This window comes from Hakea prostrata, chromosome 2 (genome assembly GCF_041222555.1).
Source record: "Hakea prostrata isolate BN-2017 chromosome 2, UWA_Hpros_2, whole genome shotgun sequence".
NCBI classification, from domain to species: domain Eukaryota; kingdom Viridiplantae; phylum Streptophyta; class Magnoliopsida; order Proteales; family Proteaceae; genus Hakea; species Hakea prostrata.
The window spans coordinates 21699249-21724965 of record NC_142601.1 but is presented as its reverse complement, the minus strand read 5'-3'; the positions used below and the strand labels follow the sequence as shown (position 1 = coordinate 21724965).

At 36.8% G+C, this 25717-nt stretch overlaps 1 protein-coding gene across 1 annotated transcript in view; it reads right to left on the bottom strand.

The window, feature by feature from the left end:
• Positions 1 to 1063: 1063 nt before the first annotated feature.
• Positions 1064 to 25717, bottom strand: part of LOC149024048 (putative LRR receptor-like serine/threonine-protein kinase At1g06840) — a 35746-nt gene continuing 11092 nt past the window's right edge. Inside the window, 14 exon segments of the mRNA XM_089144426.1 lie at positions 1064 to 1455; positions 1457 to 1714; positions 2255 to 2389; positions 5940 to 6190; positions 8026 to 8077; positions 19870 to 20153; positions 20259 to 20420; positions 21114 to 21619; positions 22318 to 22386; positions 22514 to 22600; positions 22789 to 22860; positions 23047 to 23115; positions 23264 to 23332; positions 24088 to 24162. Coding sequence (XP_089000552.1) covers positions 1369 to 1455; positions 1457 to 1714; positions 2255 to 2389; positions 5940 to 6190; positions 8026 to 8077; positions 19870 to 20153; positions 20259 to 20420; positions 21114 to 21619; positions 22318 to 22386; positions 22514 to 22600; positions 22789 to 22860; positions 23047 to 23115; positions 23264 to 23332; positions 24088 to 24162 — 2176 coding nt within the window. The 3' untranslated portion in view covers positions 1064 to 1368.

Genomic DNA, 25717 nt, shown 5'->3' with positions numbered 1-25717 from the left:
TTTTTTGTTGTAATTACTATCATGATCGTTTACTTATTAAATATGAATTATGAATGATGTTCACTTTACTTGTATTCTTTTCATGTTGTGGACTATTATTATTTGGTGTGATTATGACATGGGGAATACTTAGCTTGGTATTCCTAGTTTGATCACAATATATGTACGTGATTGTTGCCTTACTAAGTTCGTTAGAATTCATTCCTTGTGATTTCTTGTTTTCTTTCTCAGATGATTATGCAGGAAGAAAAAAAGACTTGTATGTATGGGAGAACCCCACTAAAGAGATACTAGAGACACCAGTGGGAATTGGTTAAATGAACACGAAACTTCCTATCGATGCATGGAGTGCTCTTACGCCATCCATTGATGGGAATAGAGTTCTAGTTGTCCGCCGTTGGGATAAAAGGACAAAGGAGGTCTTATGACTCCTTTCATAGAGAAATTTGAAGAAGAATACCCCAAAATGTTGAAAGATAATGGGAAACCATAATGAGGTATTTTTTACCTAGCTTATGCTTTTAGTTTTTTATTTGATTTGTTTAGTATTCGTCCTTGGGATTTTGGAACCTTTAGTCCTTCATTAATTATTGAAATGTCTTCTCACTACAAGACAGGGTCATGTCAAACCTGATAGGAATACAACCTCCCTACCCTAACTACAAAACAATAAAACAATACAAAATTCCCTTCCATCACTCTACTTTTACCAAGAATAACCTACAAGATGGAATGCTTTCTTTTTTTTCGATAAAATACAAGATAGTAGGTAGAGATTTCTCAAGCTGGCTAGGCCACCTCTAATCAAGCACTCACCCTAACTTAAGTCTAACCCTAATCAGGGCCACCTTGAACAGGCCCTAACGCACCCTCCAACGCCAAAATTTTGAGCCCAAAGCCACGAGTTCAGGCCATGAAGGCCAAATTTTGTACCTCCATAGTTAGGAATAATCCGGATCAACGGTATGTTCAGCTACGACGGAAAAGGCTGTGGTCAAACTTGTGGTTTTCAAACTATGCTACCAAACTTATCACTAACTAAAATGGCACTCCGTAACAGTTGGGTGCTACAAATTTTTATTCCATAAAAAATTATAAGAGGACCTGTACCTAAACACACCAAATGGATTTCTTGCCCTGGATATCCAATAAAATGTAAACAAGCAAATTTGAGAAATATGACATACACTCTCAACTTGCACTCAAACATATATATAAAAAGCAAAAAAATTATATATACTTATGACATATATACACTCTCAACTTGCACTCAAACATATATAAAAAGTATATATATCTACTGCATTCATCCATCCTTGATATTTACAATTGACTGCTACCGGAAACTCCACATTTTTGGTGATCTTATCAGCAAGATGTGATGGTAGGGATATCAATCCTATGAAGATCACCACCTGAAACATCAAACGAGACAATTTGGCATATAGGTTGATTAGGCTGATGAAGATGACGATGTCAACCTCTCAGAAAGAGCTGCTGTAGATTCTGTAAAAATGACATCAGACTCCGAATTCATAGAAAGTATGTCCTCTAGTTCCCTTACAACGTCTGACATTGAAGGTCGTGCTTCTCTTTCATCTTGGCAACACCTGAGGGCCAAAGCCATGAACTTTTCGAGGCATTCAAAGGGATACGAACCCATCCGGTTGTCTATGATTGCGAACAACTTACCAGATTTGGATGCCATCTTCACCTAAAATCAATGATACAAAGACTATATAACTGCATTTGAACATGAAGAATACAGGGAAAAATAACACCCTATGGAGTCTGTTATCCTGTGTTTTCTCAGTGGTGATGTGTCCTAAACAAAAGTTAATCAAAATGTTCAATTAGAATGGAACTCTCAATATCTAAAAAAGAAAACAAAATTACAAGCTTCCTAGTTGTTTTTAGTTGATGAGATTGCATTTCTAATCTTTTCTTTATAGGCCATGGATCAAGTGTCGTACCAGTCTAAAATGATCATCTTAATTTATAGGAGGAGGTGTTTATATGAAAGGGAGAGCTTAAATAAAGCTAGAAATCAAAATTCTATTTGTATGGAACACAATTAACTATTTTCTATGTAAAGATTCAGGAGTTCTTTAGTGCAAACACATAAAATGTTATGAATAATGGTGATTTTTTTTTTTTTTATTTTGGTAATTAGGGAGAGATATGCAGCATTCTATCCTAAAAAAGAGTACATGAAATGTTTATGGATTACAGTTAAAAGGAAGTAAGAGAGTACCTCACGGACAATGTTTTTACCATGAGTTATTGCTTTCATCCCTGTCAAGAGTTCCAGAAATACAACACCAAGACTATAGACATCACTCTTAGCCGTCAACTTACGGGTCAAGAGGTACTCTGGATCAACATAGCCCTACATCAATGATAATGCATTAGTAGTTACATTAGGAGGTACTGTCCAACTAACCTAATTATACCCAACCATATGGTGGATGGCAAATAATATTCCAAAGGCAATGATCGTAGGAATTTTTAGTGTCAGCATCAACAGAAGCTGCTACTTCATTTTTCAGACAATCATGATGTCAACCTTCTACTGACAAGGGAAGACTGGCCTAGTTACAAACATATTTCAAACTACACGATGACCTAGCTATTTGCCTAAAAATTGCCAAGGCAGAGTTAGAGATCAGCCAATGCACAGGGTGCTTATACCTTTACCTTATTTCAATCAGCATGCTGTAATGTGTAAAATATGCATAAGCATCTATCCTTAAAGAAAGTTACCGACTGGAATCCCATTGAAATGAAATCCATGCTTGGATAGAGCCTAACAACTTAGATATGGACCCAGTTATAACTAGATACTCATATTGATACTAAATTATAGAACTAAGAAATATAGTCAGTGCAGATGCGCCCAAGAAGAGTATCATTTAACTATTGTTGTAATTAGTGATTGTTGAATGGTGATTAAAATAGGTGACTCTATCTCTGCAGTTCTTCTACAAGCTTTCCTTCTTGAGTTCAGTTTATTGGGAATGATGAATTTTTTCCAAGGGGAGGTTCCCTTGTCCTTAGAAATGAATTGAGAGACCAAATTGGAAGAGGTCAAATGGCTGCTAAAATCAGGATTTGACATCACATGTTTCTATGGTTCAAGTTTTGACTGAGATGGGCCAAAATTTTGTTAAATCATGATCTCCCAATAAACCAAGACAAAACTATGGGTTAATTTTAGAAGTCCCAGATCTTAACAAGTTTCAACAATATTTCGAAGCTTTCAGTATTTTTTTACCAATGTTGGAAAAAAATTGGAAATTCCTACCAACAAATGCCAAATTGTCACCAATTTCAGCAGTTTTAACAAGTTTCAGTAGTTTCAATCCCCCCAACACATGTTGAATTTTACTCCAAAATTGCCTGGTTTTGACAAATCTCACCATATCCTGGTTTCTAGCTGGCCAAAACCAGACTCAGAACCTAGATCTTGATCATTGCATATCTTAGTAAAAACATAATTCTCATGTTTAAGAAACACCAGATGACCAGAGGATCAATTTCCTGCTTTAAATTTAACTACCAAAGCAATGTTTGGGGTGGTCCAAGCAAACTGGCCTGAACATAGTGGAACACTGAAACAGTAGGCAATGGTAAATTTAATACTCATATGGAATACAAAATTAGGTTTACAGAAAACTCAACTCAATCCAACACAACTAAACCTAATAATAATCTTTTGACCTGTAGATGATTCACTCACTTTTAAGTACATATTACAACATCTAGATAATCATAAGCGCAGCTCAACATAGTATTATCCAACTTCAAGTTTGCAAAGCCAAAAAAAAAAAATCTAGACTTAGGAAAACCACAAGTCACCAGGTGAGAGAATGCTTTAGCTGCAAGTCAATTAAGCATTGACAACACTGGCATTTGCACTGACTGAATGCAGTTAATATGAATTAAAGGGGGGGAGGGGTGGAGACAAAACAGCATCTCAGTGCACAAAATATGCGTGGGTGCATGGTTACAAGCATAGGAAATTTCAAAAATATCTCCATCACTTAAACACATTTAAAAACAACATAACTGATTTAGTATTAGGATATGTTGCGATTTCTGCATATTTGACATGAATGAAAACAATTATAGGCTGTTCCAAAATAAAGCTAAAAGTAAAGCCCAAGTGCAGCAGCCATTGTTGGAAATATGCAGACTAAGTGCAAAGCTCTGAGTATTACAGGAGGGCAGAAATGTTGCAGAGAAGTGGGGCATACATATAGCCTGGAGGTGCTGGGTTCCTAGAGCATCTTGATGGAACAAACCTCCCCCTCATATGGTGACTTTGCACTGTAATGGTGCATTAGTTGATGTGGCAGCAACCTATGGTAGCGTGGTAAGGGATGCCTAAGGAAAAACTAGCTTATGTAGGGAAGGGTGGTGACTTGTCATTTCTCAGTAAGGAACTTCAAGCAATTTTGAAAGGATTGACATTGTATGCTGAGAAGGGTTTTATGGAGGTTTCTATTAGATCAGATTCCAAGTTAGCCATTGACATCATTAATTGGAAGATCAAGGTCGTCGGAAAGTGTAGGGCTAAATGCGAAATTAACCAGAAAATTCACTTGCTTAGTGAATTGGAATTATTGCATCTATAGAGAGAACAAAACCAACCTTTTGATTATGATCCAGTAGTCAATTGATAATGGCCAGCTTGTATGGAACCCAGATGAGTTACCTAATAAGCTCGGAGAGTTGATTTGGAAGGACACAGACTCTTGTGTGTTGTGTTTTACAGGACGTAATTGGGTTTTTTACCCACTTGGGTCCATTGTTAGGAAGGAATGCCCTCTTGTATTGGAGTCCCCTCCCAATTTTCCCTTCAGGGTTTTTTGGAGTCTGCCTATTATATATTGTTTCTCTCTCTAATACAAAGCTTATTTATTTTCTCTTCTTTTTTTCTTTCTTTTTTTTTTTTTTTTTTTGGGGGGGGGGGGGGGAGATACAGTGGCATGTTACTGTTTATAAACTCACCATTCTACAAACTGTAGTGAGCAATGTGTTTCCTAGGCCTCTGGCTCTTTCCTGGGTCCAAGGCAACAGCACATCATATTGAAACTGTTATAGTTTGTGTGGTAACTGGTAAGGATACTTTAGGGAACTAATCAGTTTGTTAATTAGTTGCCTCATATTTTAATTTCTCTTTCTTAGCTTTTAGTTTTTTAGCTCCTTAGGGAAGTGCACATAATTTATTTCATGTTATTGATGAAGTAATATAGGTGTGCAGGAGACATCTCTCCTAGACGCTTTCTTCATTTTTCTTATGCTTCTCTCTTCTGCTCCCTTCTTCCTTTCTTATGTTCATCTCCCAAATTCCAATTGACACTTCACAAGTACACATTAATTTGTATAAGCAGTTCTGCTTTTTTTATGAGCATGCTTATATTATATGCTAGACTTCATTTATTATTTTTCATTTCCTCATTTTGAGTCATTACTAGCATAATTATGTCAGATTTCTATATTACTTAAAAGTGGGCAAACCTTAGCAAAATGGTGAAGTTGCACCCTTGAACCATCAGGTTGCAGTTTTGAAACATGGAAACAGCCTTTCCAAGAAATGGGGGTAACGAAGCATAAATTTGCCCCTCTCGGATGCTGCAGTGGTGGGAGCATCATGCACTGTCATAAAGTGCACCCCAAGGGTTGCCTAGGGGCCACTCCAACACCTTTGATGCATAGTTGCTGTGACAACTATGATAAATGCTTATATCTTGACACTGTGATCTATCCATATATCTCATAATATTCTTCTAATTCACCCTTCATATGGGTATTTGAAAAGAAAAAAGAAAATAGAAGACAAAGGAATGCAAGAATTTTCCAAGCCAAAATTTTTCATTCCAATGGAAAACTTTATTATTATTCTACAACAAAAAAATTAAAAGAGCTGACTATACCGGAGTTCCCTTCACAACTGTAGATACATGATCAGGTATAGCTCCATTGTCCTTTGGAACTGGTGCAAGTCGTGAGAGTCCAAAATCAGCAACCTTAGCATCAAGCTTCGAGTCCAGAAGTATGTTGCTAGCTTTGATATCCCGGTGGAAGATAGGAGGATCTGCTTCAGTGTGGAGATATAGGATCCCTTTGGCAGAACCCAGTGCAATGCGCAGCCTTCTACTGAAACTTAGAGTATCTTCTGATTTAGCTGTCACATCAATTACTATGAAATGTTTAGGTTTATTTTATTGATTAAAAGGGAAATAAAGTGCTGGTTTTTTATGGATTAATTACTATTTGACTGTCAAACAAAAGAAGATATTTTTCTTCCTACTTGAAAGAAGAGTGGGGGCAACAAGCCAGAGAGACAAGAATTTAAAAACTGATGTAAAGAATAGGCATGCAAGAACAAATCATCATCAGACTTGTTGAAGTATATGCACTTTGGGCTATTTTACTATTCACAGTACTGTTTACATGAACAGTATAATGCTAGTGGTGCAACTCTACTTTTTATTTCTAATGTAGGACTCTTGCTACATAAGTTTTGGGAGTTTCTAAAAAGCATAGTTTCTATGGCAGTTTCTATTTTCAGAACTTTCTAATTTAGAAGCTGGAAAGTTACTAAAGCTGTAATTTTTTGTTTCTTTTTCCTAGAGGACAATTACTTGTCTCTCAAGTTGTATTAGATTCATTATAAGCTAGAAATAAAAGGGCTTTGTGATTCTAGACTCTTAAGTTGAATAACAGGCCTCTTCTGTTGGTTCTTTATCTCTCTTCTCTTCTTCTTCTTCTTTCTTTTCTTTGTTTAAGTTCAGATGTTGTTTTGATTATTTAATGCTTGTTTTCTAACAAAACTCATATTTCAGAATTTGATTTAGGATTGCCCTACATCCTAGAGACACTATAAGTAGAATTTAGCAAGATAGAACTAATAATGCTTTTATGAAAATGTGCTTCTCATAGAATAATAAACTGGTAAAAAGATAAGATAATACTAGTGGGCTTCATCCTTTTGAATTAAAGGAATTTGGCACCCATTACAGTGAAGAAACAAAGTGATTTATTCCCCCCCCCTTTTATTTTCCGGAGGGGGGGGGTTAGTAAAAGGCTGGTTTTCTGTATAACCAACAGTTGATTTATGGTTTTAATGACCAGTTTTTGTTGTACCAGGAAGATATCATGAATCATCAGCTCTCATCCCTGCCACCCAACCCACCCCCTTTAAAAGGAAAAGGGAAACTAAGCACCATGTATCCACAGAAATTCAGAGAAGCAAATAAGTTTTTAACTTTGGCCTTGATTATTATTGGGAGCTGAAAATGGTCGCAGGGGTTGGTGGACTTTTATGTTCATAACTTTGTCATTTGCAAGCAATTGATCCACATCTCGGTAGGTCCATATTATAAGGGAATTCAACAGAAAATGAGCATGTCATGAATTAAAATGAACCCTCAAAGTTGTATAAATTAAAACCATGCCACAGCCTCCATTATTACATATTATATTTTTACAAATTTATGGCAATCTTGTACTTTTCTTTACTTTGAACTTTCATAATACCCAAATCACATATACATGTATTGGGGCTGAAAATTTACCAATGAGATGGACACAAAGTCCTCCATACCATGGGCTCACCCATGTCTCCTTTTTCAAGGGTTCATTTCATTGAGTAACATTAACATTTCACATTTTTGTCAATGTAATATTTTGGCATTCCTCAGCAGTTGATGTCGTCAAAGCCCATCTGAGACATTAAGTCTGATGACATGATGACTAGCATTCAAATCCAAAAGCAAAGTTTTTATTAGACATGTGCATTGCTAGAGCTTGGTACACTATGATTGGACATGTTGGTTCACATATCGTTTAACAAATGTCATACATATCCTTAAACAAGTTGCTCTTCCTATATATTTATAGAATTAAGAAAATATAACTTAATCTGAATAGAATTTGACTGCTTAGTAAAATAATGCAGAGGTTGTTGAAACATGATGAACAGTTGACAGAACTATGGAATTAGTGTACCAGAATTACCAGAAAGCCAATCCAGCAGTGTGCCATTAGGCATGAACTCGTAAACCAGCATCTAGATATGCATCAAGAACATAACAAGCTGATGTTAAATTCCAATCACAAAACTCAACTACACTTCAGTATTTAATTCTTATGTTTAATTTCATGGACATAGAACATAAAATCCATATTCACCATAACTGAAGAATAAACTGACAAAAAATAAAGTTTTTGCAAGTAAACATTTATTTCAGCATCATATGTAGCTATGTAAAGAATGAATAACCAACTACAGTTCTAATGAACCATTAAAATTTACAAATAAAAGTGTTACTCATGTAAGAAAATTCGGATGAATAACTTCAGAATCTGAAATAGTACTTCAAATGTGTCATACAAAGACCACATAGAGAGCTCCAGAGACCCATTTTGAAATATGTAAATCCAATCAAATGCAGAAAATGCCTCTTTCGCTAACATTCATTAAAAATGTAGCAGCATGCTGGAACATGATATAAATAAAATTATCAAATTAAAAGGTCTACTAGTTAATTTAGAAGTTTCTTTATTCTCTAATGATTTTTTATGTTCTTATGAGTTATGAAATTGTTGATATGTATATTTTAGTTATGAGTTATGACAAAATATCCAGTAGCAGGAATCCAGAAGCAGTATTTCCATTGGTTTGCAGGTATACTGATATGGTGAAGTACCAAACAAAACACATAATAATGTATATAGAAATCCTGGCACTGTTTTGTGAGTGTTTGAGCATACTGATTTGTGCTTTTACTATTGACAGGATTTAAACTTTTAAAACAAAATGAGGAATGTGGGCCAAATTAGAATCACGGAGAAATAAATTGGGGCTCAAAGGTTTTAAAATAAGCAGTACCACAACAGAAACAAAGTGCACTTTAATACAGGGGCAAAATAGAATGATTAGGATAGATTGAAGGGATAACCTCACATAGTGCAACAACTCAACCTTATCCCAACAGATTCCCAACTAAATGGGAAAATACCTCAAACAATAATATTCAATATTTAGCATCATCCATTAACAAATATATTAATTTAAGATGATATCGATCATAAAAATGTAGCGCAAGATAAGAATGAAGGCCATTGAGCATGAGCGCTCGTTTGAAATGCTGAAAAAAGTTACCAACAGATGCAAGTTGAGAATTAACATGGTTTGAAGGAGAGTTGAACAGCAAAACAGCTTCTGGCCATCGCCACAGAAGATGCAGGAAACAGCCAGCTTCTGGCTCACCTCTAGGTCTCCTGCAAGCATCATTCCCAAAGCCAGCCTCTGCTTCTGAAAGCTCTGCTCCCCAAGCTGAATCTGCTCAAGCCCCCAATCTCGCCTGATTAGTTCACCTCCTCAAAGCTCTACCAAACCTGTTACCACTGCTGGATCACTCCTTGATTAAGAAGATGTTACCTCACCTATGCCCTCAATACTTGCAAATCAAGCTACTGAAGACCCAGAAGTTCCTTTTGTAAAGATCACCATTCCCAAAGATTCCCTTTTCCCTAATAAATACACTCTGTGATTCAAGGAAGATATGGACCCTAGGCTGATTGCTGCTACTTCCATACCCTTTGTTGCCAATCAGGGTCATCCCACAATGTCTACCAAGCACACTGCACCTGCTACTTCCTCACAGCTTTCCAGGTTGTTCATTGCCAAGTCTTCTGAAGGTAAGAAGAAAGTAACCTCTCCCACTCTGTGGCAATGTTTGAGAACTCAATCTTGACGGCCATCTCAGAGGCCAAAAATTGAGATCTCATTGACATGGTGGAAAAATTCCTCCCATCTAGCCCCAGCTCAATGGTCCCATGTCAGTGGGCTTTAGGCCTCTTTTGGGCTGAAAACTGATATCGAGCCTATTTTAGGCTTCTAAAAATAGTGGTGGCCTTAGACTTATGAGAAAACAATTGTAAATGTGGGTTTCAGTTGGACTCTAAGTTTGAAACCGCTGCTCTGAAGAAGTAAAGATTCAGACTTAAAATATAGACGTACAGAACCATGACTGTATATGTATATATATATATATATATATAAAAGGTTTAACTTCAAACAACTATGACATATTGTACATCAAGCATGTTCACATAACAAGATTGGCATAGTTCTAAGTTACACCACAATAGTACAAGACTAAAAATACCAAGGCACTATGCAGCTCTTCCCACTCCTGCTCCACCCATAGAAAAAAAATTTGAGGGAAACTCAAGTTTCGACCGGGTGAAAATGAGAAACCTAGGTCCGGGAAAGTGTAGATAAAACCGAGTTGAAACTTCAGGATATATTTAATGCAAGTTTCCACAAATCAAGTTTCAATCATAGGTTTTGGAAGGAGTATTTTAGAGTGAGACTGCATTTAAGCTAATTAGAGTATAAAGAACACATTGACACATGCATTTTGCTAAAAAAGTCAATGTAGATATGTCATTCAATGTATATAACATCAATGTAGAGTTGTCCAAAAAGTACACTATAAACTTAACTACTTAAGTACATAACATTCAATATATAATTTCTAACTTCAAAACATCAAATACAAAGTAACTGACAATAAAAGGAAAGTACAACTCAATGCCAAGAGGAGTGCCTCGGCGGATCCATCCTGTGAGCTGAGTAGTACTATACCTGTAACATCCTTTCCTCCAACCAACGGACATAAACATCCCATGACATTTAATGCCTAGGGTTGTCAAGGTAATCGATAACTACAACTTTATAAGTTTAGTCATCAACATGCCTAAGATAACAAGTTTGAGGGAATACACAATTTGGATAGGGAAGTCCTAATGGAGGGGGTATTTGGGGAAATATGAAAGAAACAAAAAAATTGAAAATTAGTGAAAGTTATAAAACTTGCAAGAAAAACTCTCAAGTTTCCACGAAATTTCCTAGTTTTGTTTGTGCCTGAAATTTCCTTAGATTGCTTCCAAATGAAATATGTTTCCTCATGTTGATCTCATGAAATTGTGGTGTCAAAATTATTTTTTTTCATTCCAACTATTTGGTCATTTTCAGGTTAAACAGGTTTAGACATAGTTTTGATAGGTTTTGAGGTTTCGACCAAATTTTGACGTTTTCGATCGAAACTTGGGATTTTATTTCGGTCCCTTGGTTTTCGTTTCGAGGTTCCCAAAATGGGAATTTTCGGTGGAAATTTTGCAATTTTCACTGTATTTGTTATATGACTTAACATCATCTCCTCCAACAAGGAATATTAAAATCCCATGACATTTTATGCCTATGGTTGTTATATAGTTATCGACAACTATAACTTTATAAGTCGGTCATCAACATGCCTAAAATAACGGAGATGCAATGAAGGAATAGCAATTTGGATAGGGAAATCCTGATGGAGGGGGTATTTGTCGTGGTATTTGGGGAAACATGAAAGAAACAAAAAAAATTGAAAATTTGAGCAAACTACAAAACTTGCAGGAAAAAGTCCCAGGTTTCCACGAAATTTCTCATGTTTCCCACGAAATTTGGGAAAATTTTCTCATTGAACCAGTTTCGACGAAATTTCCCCGGTTTCGATCGAAACTTGGGATTTTATTTTGATCCCTTGGTTTTTCGTTTCGAGGTTCCCAAAATGGGAAATTTTGGTGGAAATTTCGCAAGTTTCGACGGAATTTTGTTCTCAGCCTGCACCTTTGACCGGCTCAAAATTAGAAAAAGTTATATTTCAAGAGTCAAATGAAGATAAAACCAAGTTGTTCAATATATATTTAATCAACATCCACAAAACAAGTGTAAATCATAGGTTTTGGAAGAAAAAAAGGAGGGATGAAATTGTACCTTTCATCAACATTTGAACCTCTTCAATCGTTGTTGTAGTTGTAGGAGTTATTGATGAAGACTAGGAGGTGTTCCAGCCAAAACTTCTGCAACAAAAGGCTTTTCTAGCAAAACAACGAAGAGAGGAAGCCAGAGCATCGAGATCTCACCAAGATATCTTCACTTGGTCAAGATGTGGTGCTTTTAAAATAGCGGTTGATTGAGATTTTGATTGAAACCCAGATCTCGTCTACTCTTTATGGAAAAACGAGATATCTCACAAGATCTCACGAGTTCTTGAACCATACAAGGCAGAGATCATCACGCTAACATCAACATCCCACCGGTTCCAACCAAAAACTCCTTATGCCCCTTTACCCCAAGGCATTCTACTTCCTACCACATGTCTCCCTCCACTTTTACCCACCCTCTCCCATTATCTTAACCTTACTGGGCCTAACTCTATTAGGCCCAATTCCACTTCTAAAACCAACTCTCCCCATCATTATATAAGCCCACATCCAACTAACATTTTAAAACAGTTATCCTCCAACCTAGCTCCTCAAGGTCCTCCAAACTTGCAACCAAGCCCACTACTAACTTCCCCCTAATGTCTCTCCCCTTCCCAATACCCCCTCCACCCCACCCCCGTGCTCTACCACCCCCTTCCTCTCTCCCACCTCCTCTTCCTCTTTTCATAAGGGAGATCCTACCCTTGCCTACCCCCAAAAGAGGCCCCATAATCTCCCTCGGCTGCTCGACTAAAGGGTTCATATGGAATGTTCATGGTCTAAACTTGCTTGCCAAACAAGCTGAAGTTAAAGATCTCATTGAATCTTCGAATGCCTCTTTTTGTGCCCTCCTTGAAATTCGGGTCTCTAAGGACAAGCCCCAAGTATTGCCTCAATCATCGCCTCCTCGTGGTCCTCAATTACCAATCATGATCATTTTCTTAATGGCCAAATCTAGTTCATTTGGCACCTGACCATTCTCTCCCCCTCTATCTCCAACTCCTCCCAACTTCCTCACCTTCAAATCTCTCACCCTAATTCACAATCCTCTTTCCCCTTCTCAATCAGCTATGCTCTCAATAAAGCTTCAGATCTTCTTCCTCTTTGAGCTCTCTTTTCCTCTCTTAGCTCCAAGTCTCTAAGTGGCTCTCTTCCTTGTGTAATAGGAGAGACTTCCACGTTGTTCATTCCAACTCTAAGACAACTGGAAGGAACTCACACAACTTGGCAGCAATCAATGTCTTCAATGATTGCCTCTAGGACACATGAGGACCTTAGGTGGGCCGGTGCCCCCTGTTTGGCAAATGCCAAGCAGACCAACACCACATCAGCAACAAACTTGACCTTCTTGGTCAACAAAATCTTGGATATCTCTTCTCCCCAGCTGGCATGCTAATTTTCTATGCCCTGACATCTCTAACCATTGCCCTACGCTATCCATATGCAACCATCATTTCCTTCTGTCCTAAACCCTTCAAATTTTGTGACATATGGACCTCTGACTCCCTTTTCCTCCCCACCATTGCTTTGGCTTGGGCAAACTCCATTCATCATCACTCTCCCCACACTGCCTTCATTGCTAAACATTGCATTGTCAAATCCGATCAACAAAATTGGAACAGCACCACCGTGATAATATCTCCTCTCACGCCTTAGCCACCCATACTAATCTCTTATCAATCCGGTACCAGCTTCTCTCCAATATCTCTAATAGCCTTACTTGACATTGAAGAGAAACAACTCTCCACTAAATTGACCTGTTGTGTCTCCCAAGAAGAAACTCCTTATGCCAAAAGTCGTTAATCGAATGGCCTAAATTGGGAGATTCAAACTCTACTTACTTCCGCCACTCCCCAAAGCAGAAAAAAATGTCAACTCTATCACTTTCCTTTTATAGATGATGGCTCCTCCATCTTAGTTTCAAGAAATAAAGAGGAAGCGGATGCCCATTAATTCCCACTTCCACACCCTCTTTAGCCCCCCCCCCACCCTCCTTTGGTTTCTATGAATTCTCTCTTCTCTCATTAACAAACGTGTTCCCGATTTGATGTGGGATTCCTTTTAATCCATTCATTGGGATAAGGAAATCTTCTCCATCTGTGCCCACAAATCTAATGCTGCACCTAGCCTAGATGGTTTCAATATGGGGTTTTTAGCTAGTTGAGACATCATGAAGGATGATCTAGCTAAAGCTATTAAGAGCTTCTTCTTCAACACCAACTAGCTCCTCCAAATCAACTAAATCTTCCTTTGTCTTCTCCCAAAAACCTTAAAAGCTTCCTTCATGTCGAGTTGTAGGCCAATTTCCTTATGCAACTTGTACAAATTCATTGCCAAAATCATGGCCAATTGCCTCCAACTTTTTCTCTCTTAATTGGTTAACCTAAATTAATGCCTTTATTTCTAGTAGATCCATGCAAGACAACATCCTTCTCTACTCTTAAATTGTCAAAGGCTTTGATCATAAGTATAACTCACCTGCTTAATATTGACAATTTTAAAGCCTCCAATTCTTTTTAATGGGATTTATTAGGAAAGTGATTAATATGATGCACCCCCCCCCCCCCCAAAAAAAAAAAAAGGGTTCTCTCTCATTGCATCCTCCCGTGCATCTCCTCCCCATCATTTTGTCATGGTAAATGGCTTCCCAAGTAGGCTTCTTCTTGTCTAGGTAGAAATCCAACAAAAGTTGTCCTCTTTTCCCTACCTCTTCTGACGTGAACCAAGGGTATAGGGTTTAATTGATTGATGCAAGCCCAAAATATAAGGTTCACCCTCAAGATCTTTCTCAAGTGAACCAGCAGTAAACTAGGGTTTAAATACCTTATGTTTGATGGGTTAGGGCTTGTTTGGAAGTTCTAGGGTTGTAGAATGGGTTAGCAACAATTTGGTTAGAGTTTAGGAGCTAGGGTTATGAAACTCAAGTCTAAACCCTTGCGATAATTTTAAATTCAGCATTGAATTCCAAGCCTAGGGATTAGAAAGTTAGGGCTTCTTAAATACTAAGGTTTCTGGGGGTGAACTAGGGTTAGGGTTAGGGCTAGGTTCGAGTGTTAAGTAGGGTTTAGGGATAGTGATCCTAAAAGGGTTTAGGGTTTGGACTAGAGGTTCTGGAGAATTAAGTTTTTAAAGTTTTAGGGTTTCCTAATGAAGAAGATGAAATGCAGAAATTCTAGGGCTTAGATGAGGGAAAGGGATGGGGCATGGTTGTCAAGGCAACAATGTGAGGCTAGGCAATAAAGGGCAACGAAAACCAAGGCGACCAAGGCGACAAGGCATTGCCTAGGCAACAAGGCGACACTATGTCAACTTGACCCAAAAGTGGGCCTAGGCACCTAGGCAGATGCTTTGACAACCATGGATGGGATAGGGATTGTGTGCCACTAGGGGGATGGGAAAGTAATCCTAAAAAGGGAAGGGAATTGGGGTTGGGGTTTAGGAGAAATAGGTGAATTAGGGGTTTAGGGGATTGGGGAAACTCTGGTTTTAATTTCCTGAGAAGTCCTAAGCAGCCACAAGTATGAAGGAAGAAGAAGAAGAAAAGAGAAGAGAGGGGCTGGGGAATAGAGGGAGTTAAGGAAATAGGGCTGAGGGAGAGATGCTGCTGGAGCTCCCGCAGGGTAGGCGGATGGGGGAGGGATGATATGTGATTTCCCTCTGCAGGGGGAAAGGGGCCGTAACTGCAGGTTTTAGGGTTTGGGTGGCGCAGAAGGCTGAAGATGAAAGGGAGAAGAGGGGAAGGGGCAGGGCTAGGGATGGCGGTGTCAAACTTACTTGACGAATGCAAGGGGATTCAATGGCTTCTGAAGTTCTGCAGAATTCTCACACAACAGCAGCTGCAAGTCCCCTCCAAGGGAACCCATGACTCCTAAGTTCTTTCTCCATCAAATCTCAAACTTTATTCATCAATCATGATCTGCCCACAAACTAGAGAGGCTTATTTACAGCCTTTAAGAAGGAACTCAACAGGACAAAACTTTAGAAATAAATCAAACTAGGACTCCTACCTGGACTAAAGACTCATACTCATGCAAGGACTCTATCATAACTTACTCTAGGATGATCAAATTGAAAAATTAACAACAGACATGGAATCCTTGAAGAAAGGGGACCATACCTAGGAGACTCCCTTACTACTTGGGAATCCCAACCTAACTAGGACTCTTCAATAACTTGACAAACAAGGGCTTAAATTCAAAAATAAAAGTAGACCTAGGATCCTAATAACATACTGGATTAACTTGACTCTACAGGAACTGAAAAATTACCAAAAATACCCCTCATTGTACTAGAGGATTCATATGGTGTGGGGCTATCACCCTAGGCCCCATTTCGGCACTGAATCTGGTTCACATCATCTTCTCCGCTTTAGATGTTTCATCATGCAGTACCCAAACCAAAACTGACCATCATCTAGTCTCCCCTCTTTCTAAATGCAAAGCCATCAACCTCACCTACTTGGCACTCACAAATGACCTCATGAAATCTTTTGCAAAACTAAAGCCACCTCCAAACCATCTATCATGTCCTCCCTTCACCTCTTTCAAACTCTCTCCAGCCTTCGATTTAATCTACTTAAATCAAAACTCTATGTTTCAAGCAGTTCTTAAACTCTCTTCTTCTCGCCTTGACAATAAACCTGCAGCTATCAGGTTCGATCAACCATTGATAGAGCTACATCAACCCTAAATTTGCATCTGTTGATTTGTTCAAAACCATGGTTAGAAAACTCAACCCCACCAAGAAAAGATAGAGGTTGAAACGAAATTATATCAAATTTCAAGCAATATTTTAAGATATCTCAAAATTTCAGTCCTTTTATCAAGATTTCGGGAAATCAAGGGACTAAAGTGTCCCCCACCCTACCCCACCCCACCCCCAAAAATAAAAAAAGAGGTCTCATCAGAATCTCTACCTAGATTTCAAAAGGACCTCATATTGTCTCAGGTTTTAAGCAAAGTATACCTCAAATCAAGGGAAAAACTTGACAAAAACATCAATAGACTCATGATTGCAGTGGATTGATGGTCCCAACACCAGGATTAAAGTGTTCTCTATGGTTTGAAGCAACCAATTTTTCTCTAAACTATTATTTAGAAGATGTATGTTCAAAAGTTGTTCAATTATATTGAAATTAATATAACATTGAACACTGTGGGCTGATCTATGGACTCATGGTGTCAAAAAATTTTTTTTGCAATATGTGTTAGTTTTTCATTTTTCAGTCTATATTCTAGAGGAATTTCTTTGGTTTTTGTATTTCCTATGAACAAAGTTGTCATGTAAGCCCCATTTCTAGCAAAGATTGCACATGAGTTGTATTTGATATTTGACTACTGATGATGTGTGTCCACATGTTTTAGTTATCTGTTATGCATATTTTATGTAGGTTTAGTGTTTTGCTTCATTATCAATTGCTTGTCATTTAGGTCAATTTATATATCAAGCATGTTTAGATATGTGAAAATACATTCAGTTTCAACCACAAAAACCAAGGATGACTATGAATACAAAAGACCATCGTGGGTTTTTTTCTAGACAAACTGATTGCACATATGTATTTATAAGCCTTAAAATAGGCTGTCCAAGAACTAGACCCAAAAAATGCATAAAACCCACTGAAATTTGGCAGAATTTGTACCAGGTTCCAGCAAGATCTTGGTGGTCTCAACCACCAAGATACCGAGATGAAACAAGATTCAAAACTATGTTCATAGGCTCATAGCTTCACATCCAGCCATTTGAATTAGATCTCTTTTCATTCAAACACGGGCTTACCATCCCATCCATTCCTTTGAAGTTACAGCCCAATCTGAACCCCAAAACATTATTAACCTAGAATCACTAGAATCACTCAATAAACCTTAAAAAAAGTCAAACTTACCAAATCATCCCAAACTTCAATTAGACCTAAATTCCTCTTTATCAATCACCATCTTAAAGCCACAAACCCATCTGAGTTATAAAACACTAGATCCAGTCTCTCTCTTTAATTTTTGGATTCCCCAATAAAACGTAATCTCCAACCTAAACTCTAACCAATCTTACCATTAGAGCCTGCCCAAATTCAAGCTGTGCAACTTACACCTATCTCCTTCCTTGACATAAGTTACAGCAAAATCAGTCTTCCAAAACCCTAAATCAGACCCCTTACAAGCTGGTTCTGTTTCTAAGGTCCTGGTAGTTTGCTGCCTTGCATGGACTGCCATAACAAGGCTGCATTATTATCAATTGATCTATACAAAAAGAAAAACAAAAAATTGAAAATATTTTTGGGTATTCTGGAAAATGGGTGAAATTATATTAATCCCATTGCTTCCTTTTTGGGTAAATTAAAAACCCATTAGCTAAGTATTTATAAAGCATAGTTGGCATGGTGATTCAGATTCTATATTAAACAAGCATATTTGTTGGAGTTTGAAGAAATTATTGGTCAAAAGGTATATTTTAGTCATAGACCCCAATAGGGTATTTATAATTACAATCTGAGTAAATCCCACTCTGATTATGAAAAGAAATACAAAAAACAAGTAGATAAACTAATCTTAAACTTATTAGGAAACCAATCCAACACCAAATAGGAAATCAATATAGAAAACACAAGATAATAAAATTTTAATTAAAATAGGGGATTTAAAGGAGAATTCTATTCCAATTGGGAAACCTTAGTCATACTTCCAACACTCCCCCATCAAGTTGAGGCATGGATATCACACATGTTCAACTTGATCAAAATAGGATGAAACATATGCTCAAGTAAATATCTGCAACTTAATCTTTGTAAGTCACTAATTAATGACCGCTTTCCAATTTTTCTTTGATAAAATGTCTATCAATTTTCGCTTGCATTGTCCTCATCTTTGCCGCAACTTTAGGTATCCAAGAAAGAATGACCAATAAAAAAGGTAAAATCTTCAAATATCGAGAAGACAAATTTATGTGCAAATACGAGGGGAAATATATTTTTGGAGGTAACAACTGCTAGGGTACAAAAGCAAAAATGAAACTTTAAATCCGCAACAATGTTAGATCTCTAAAGGAAAAATTTGCCTAGGTAAGGGATAATCTCCAAAGGTAATAGAGATCAGGTTCTGCACAAATTAAATGCCAAATCTACAATAAGGTTAGATCTCCAAAGTGGAAGATTACCAAGGTAAGGGGCAAATCTCCAAGGGTAACAAAGATCAGGTTTTGCATAGCAATAAAAAATAAAACTTCAGATCTGTAGCAATGTTAGGTCTCCAAAGGGGAAATTTGTTAAGATAAGGGCAAATCTTCAAATGGTAATAGAGATCAAGTTCTGTGCAGATCTCAAGAAAGGCACTCAAATAAGAAGAAAATTGATTAGATCTAACCCAAACAAAACGGAAGTATGATAGAACAAATCTAGGAAGAAAGAATAAAATCTGAATGGTTTATGGAACCCTAGTTCATCTTCTTTTTAATTGATCTAGGTTTCGGTTCTTCAAACTAGAAACTAAAACGACTCACAAAACAGTGATCTCAAGAAGGTTCTGATATCATGTTGGAAGTTGAAAAAATTATTGCTAAAAAATGCATCTTTTATTCATAGACCCCAATAGGGTATTTGTAGTTATAATCTAAGTAACCCCACTCTTAGTAGGAAAAGAAATACAAAAAACAAGTAGATAAACTAATTTTAGACTTATTAGGAAACCAATCTAACGCCAAATAGGAAAACAACAAAGAAAATATAAGCTAATAAGATATAGGATTTAAAGGAGAACTCTATTCCAATTAGGAAACATCAATCATACTTCCAACAATATCAATGAAGAAAATCTCAATAGGGACAAAAAAAACTCATTCATTAGTTAGCTTTTGCTTTCTTTCACCTCTAAATATCTCCTTGGATGATGCTTTCCCAATCAAGTTTCTTGTTCCTTTAAAATCATGGGAAAATATGTTCATTCACAATCAGGTGCGATAAGTGCTTAATTTAGGTGATAATAATTCAGAAGAAATCCACATTACACATTAGGATCACAAAATAGGAAAAAGTAGTCCATAAGGCAATGTGATAACCTGTTCCTGTTCTTCATCACAATATCCAAGCAATGAAACCAAGTTTCGATGATGCAACCTCGACAAAACTTCTATTTCAGTTAAGAATTCCTTTTGACCTTGTAAGGATCCTTCCTGAGCACGTTTAATGGCCACAACTGTTTTGTCAGGCAGGGTGCCTTTGTAAACCTTTCCATAACCTCCTTCACCAACTTGAGCTGAGTCATTAAACTTGTCCGTAGCAAGTGCCATTTCTTTTAAAGTGAAGTCCTTCACACCATCAAATTTGACTGAACTTTGTGATGCTATAATAAGAAAAACTAATGCCTCAAATTCATTGCTAGAAAGTGGAAAAAATTAGATATTCGTTGACCACATATCTCCCTTAGAATAATGCAAAAAGAACTTACATTTTCGTTCTCTTGAGATTTTATAGTGGCTTGCTCCCTGTCTTCTGGTGATAAAGATTGCAACAAGACTAATAGATAATGAAACTACACAAGCGACCGACCCCAGTATAATGCCAGCCAGCACACCCTTGCTTATGGATGAGCGTTGGGGCTCAAAAACCACTGTAACAATAAATGGAGTGATGTGAGATGGTAATTTAAACCTAACCACTCTTATTTCCACTTCTCAGGGAACATAATGTTATCAAAATGAACCACCATAACTACAAACACTCAGGAAATTTTGCCAGGCAAATTTCTGAGACACTTTTGTAAAGCATATTTGAAAACAAGAGGTTCATATAAAAGAATAATAATAAGTATCTAGCTAATGAAAAATTCTACAAATGCTTCCTTTATTTTTGTTCTCATTCTAAGTTCTAACTAGAAAAAAAAAACCTTACCATTGATAATTGAAAAAAGAATTAGGAGCCTGGTATTAATATTTAGCAAACAAAGCTCAATGGCAATTGAAATGATCATTATAACAGACACAAAATAACACTTGGTTGCAACCCTTGATTAAATTAATGAAAGTTCCAACAATACTACAGCACTCCTCTAATTGTCCAAACAAGAAGTGCTTATAACCTCTATGACTGAAGTCATGTTCAATCTAATTGCAGTCATCACCATGAGATTCAAAATATAACCAATGGTACTTATGTGCAAAGAAAATATTGTAGTTTTAAGCATTACAATAAAAAAAGAATGTGACATTGATGTTCTTAAGAAATCACAGATGAGTAGAAAGAAATTTCAAGCAATATTTGACGCCCAGAAGGTCCCAGTCATCCAATAGCCTTGAAGACATACCACTGGAATAAGGATACAAAAGAGTGAAGTTGAGCAGATCATACGGTCCAAAAAAGTTGTTTTGAGGAAACTTCCATGTTGTAAATATGTTCCTGACCCGTAGAACCTCACTTACATTAAATTTATCGGAGGGGAATGTAGGGAAAATCTTCAAGTACATCCTTAACCTGGGGCCTGGTTCCCAGATGAAAAAATTTATATATATCTGATCCAATTCCAAATTGAGGGAATTAGCCAGATATGCCTCAAATTCATGTTCATGAGGAGGAAAATATGAGAAGCTGGGACTCTTTAGACGATAATCAATTCGAAGAGGTGCTGCACAAAAGCATTGATTGGAAGCTGCAGGAACATAATCAAAGAAATCTCTGGGACATCCTTGGATTGGACACACACTTGATCGGTTGGCTGAGTCTCCACTTGTATTACCACCTCCAACTTCATATCCGCAGAAGTAGGTTATGTTAGCTTGACTTGCATGTTGACAGAAAGGATTGCCTTGAAGCCTGAAGAACAAAGATTTCAAATTGGTAAATGAAATTGGCAAGAGGATCAAGATTTTAAGGGGGGAAAAATACTATAAGTCACTTCCTGCAACATCATAAGCCATTACAAGTATTCCAAACTCGGTGGAACTCACCAGATTAGACCATCATTTGTGGCCAAATTTGTGGTGGACTAAGGTACATATAAACAAATATTCCTCACCACCAGTATCAAAGATTCATAGTCCACAAATAAAAATTTAGGTGCAGTCAGAATAGTCTTCAAGGCTGATAGTTATTATTCCTGGTCACAATAATAGGCTACCCATAAGACAGTCTACTCAGCACCTCATTTGCGTATTAGGTCCAAATCTAGTGAATGACAAGTCAAAATTCATGAGCCTAGGCCAGAACAATGTGGCGCCCATATGTTCAAAATATTAGAACTCATTTACAAAATAATCTGAAATTTCTTAAACATTCACTGTTTAACTTTTTCTCAAAACAAAGTAATAGAAGCTAAAATTCTAGAACCAGATAATCAGAAAGAATCTGAAACATGTTCAAAATATTAGAACTTATTTACAAAATAATCTGAAATTTCTTGACCATTCACTGTTCACTTTTTCTAAAAACAAATTAATATTAGACAAAATGCTAGAACCAGGAAAGCTTGAATAATAAATCGAAAATGTACTCTATATGCAAGAAGAAGATACCTTATTGTGACATTTTCCTGAGGATTGATATCCCCTGCAATGCTTAAGATAGAATTGTTCCGGAAATCCCTGCAGATCCAAAGTGAACAGAGGAAAGGAAAAGCATGATACTCAGTTTAACCACATAAACAATGAACTTTACGGCAATTAATGTGTTAGGGTAAATAGGAATGATGATTTCATTTGCAGGCCTTACAATGTGAGTCTTGCAGTAGGACCCAAGGTCCTATTCTTCCAAATGGTAGAGGAAACAGAGCCATTCAACAAATTGTTCGCAAGTGAACTATAATTGAACATCGTCATCCAGTCTCATTAAATAATCAAAGCAATAAGATTCGAAAGTTCAACAACTATAGATTTTAAGAAGAGAACAACCACCACTTCAATAATACTGAACTTAACAAGAAAACTGTAAAGATGTACCATAAATACAAAAAATAATAAATAAATAAAAGGAAAACATATCCTTACAGGTTCTGCAGGTATGGAAGATCTGAGAAACTTGCAGGTATTGACCCATTAAGATTGTTGTTTGACAAATCACTACATAAGATGGTTGTTAATCAAATTTGGATGTCAAGATCATCAGTCATATGATAACTGAATGATTCAACATATAATTTTTTATTTACAGAAAAGGTAACATGTTAAGAAGGTTCAAGTCAACAAAATGGTAATAGATGAAGTTGAAGAACACTTTTAAAGACAACATTTGTTTATCTTACTTACATAGTCGTGATATTATTAGAAAGCCTATGTGATGGCATTGATCCAGACAAATTATTCCAGCTAAGATCTCTGTCACATAAAACCAAGTGATAAATTATCAAAGGCTAGTCATTACTTTACAAGTTTCTTGCAATGCCTACTTGCCAAAACATATTAAGCTGCCAAAAGCGTTGGACTTCCTCAGAGGATAATACTTGTATGTTCAACTTTAACTTACAAATAATGAAGGCATCTCATGCCACTTAATTCAGGAATAGAACCTTGTAAACCACAGTTCCTAAGACTTCTGCATATCAAGAAAAAAGAAATATTTGACGCTAAGCACTCTCAACAAAAAGGTTTTTTGAATTGGAAGCACTTACTAGAAACTAAGAAAAATCATTACAGCAAAAGATTTAAATCCACTAGAAATATTAATCTTCCTCCCAAGATAAAATCAGTATGTTATCCAAGGATGGTACAGTGATAAGGGGAAAGGGATGGGGACAAGAAAAGATAGATGGAATAATCAAAATAAAATTCAACAAATTTTACTACTCCCCTGTTTTCTGTGTAATCGTGCTTCCTTTCCTACTAGGATCAAAATCCCCTTTCAAAACAAATATCTAAACCTTGGAGGTGACCAAACATTTCAATAGACGCTGACTTGCACAGTTGCACATGTAAACCCCACCAATAAGGAGTCAGTCAACACAGAGACAGTCTTTCAGGACTGACATTTGTGAAACTCAATAAGTAGCATGAGACCATGATTCATTGAAGTTGACTCTTAAAACAGCACATATTATATGCAGTGTAAAATTAACTTCGTCATTATTTAATTTACATTTGATTCATTGTTTGTAACAAGAATTTCCTCTTTTTCTTTTCCTGAAGAAAGCAAAAGGAAATGTGGTTGCAAGAAGTACATCTACACTCCATTCATAGGAAAGGTGGTTGCAATAAGTATATCTACACTCCATTCATAGGAGCTCTAGGAAGTACATTGTCACCTGGATACTTAAAAGCAACAAAGAAAACAATTAGAAAAGTTTTACTTACAATTTGTATAGGATCGACATGTTGCCATAAGAAGCTGGAATCTCAGACCCTTCAAAGTGGTTGTTATCAAGTTGTCTACAAAAGAAGTTTTTGTGAGGAAATATTGGAAAACAAACATCAAATCCACTAATTTTATTTCACAAGTAAAAAAAAAAAGCATCATATTTAGTAAAACACTTCTTATGATAAAATTTTAGTATGGGTATAGAGAAACCATAACATCAGATAGGGTCAACAGTCTAATGCAAAGAGATGACTTGAAATATGTAAGTTAAGCAGGCAATAGTACTCATTTATAGACATATATGAGATAAATCAAAAAGAAAACATCTGGAAGGTGATAAACATATTAGACTTCAGCACCTAAATACCTCCAAATTTTTTATTTTTAACTTTTAAATCAGCAGCAGGGAAGAGAATTGATTTGAAGGATAATGGTTTCACAAAAATGCAATTTGTGACCCATCTCTGGCCATATCTAGAATATACAAAGAAACAGTAATTGAAATAGGAAAACACACGCTGTGGGGATGCTGCAGTATGGAGTCAGCTGATTCCAAATGAAGAATCTAAAAGAGCCACAGGCAAGCGGAAAATGACCATAGGTGAGGACATGAGGTTGTGACGAATGATATGCATGATGCATAGTCCAGGTGCTGTGCCAAGTATGAACTCAATAGCACCTATTGGTGGGCAAGGATCCATGTTATCAACACCATGTAGCAGAGTTTTTCCTGATTTCTTCAGGTATTCTCTTTCCTCTTGCTGCAATTTTCCAATTTTCATCCTCACTTTTCTTATTTCATTCTTCACCTTTATTCTTATTTCCTCTTACTCTGTAGATTTTGGTTTTTCCCTACACTGTCTTGAAAGGATCCCATGTAGCTGATCTCTATAGCTGAAAAAAAGGCTGAGTTGTTGTATTTAGCTCAGAACACCCTCAACTAGCATGAAAAGGTTCCTTTTTATTTTAATGGTTCCTTTATGTTGCTTAGAAATAGGATTTGACTTCCCTAGTCAGATTAGAGTTAGTTGTTACTTTCTAAATAAACCTTGTAAAAGACAAGGCACATAGATGATTACTGATTAATTAAGTCAAGATATTCTGCAAGAATGTTGAGCAATCCAGTCATGGTGAGATGCCTTTGATGATGATATGCTAATCCTGTTTCGTTATAAAGCCTCAGACATTGGGATTCTGATCCAATTAGTGGGCAGCCATTGTTATCCTCATTGTCTTCTCAATACTCTGTTATAATGCAACAAGGTACTGATTTGAGTCTTCCATTGATTGAGCCTGCTGCATTTTGTTTGATCCTCTGATTCAAGTGACTTCCACCTCAATATTCATCCATCAGTTTTGGGTATTCTGTTCTGACTGCATATCATTGGGATGAATTTGATTTTATGACCTGTGGCTCCCCTGTTATGGCTTTACTTTCAGACAGTTTAATTTGTCACCTGAAACAAATTTGGTTCTCAGTTGAGCAGATAGACTTGGGGGCATTGGAGGCCACCCTAGTGTTGATCTTTGACCAGGATCTCTCGTTGTTCTAAGTTTACTTCTGCTGCTACTAAAAGTTTTCTTACAAAGTTATCAACTAATGGTGACTCTTTGACCTCTACATAA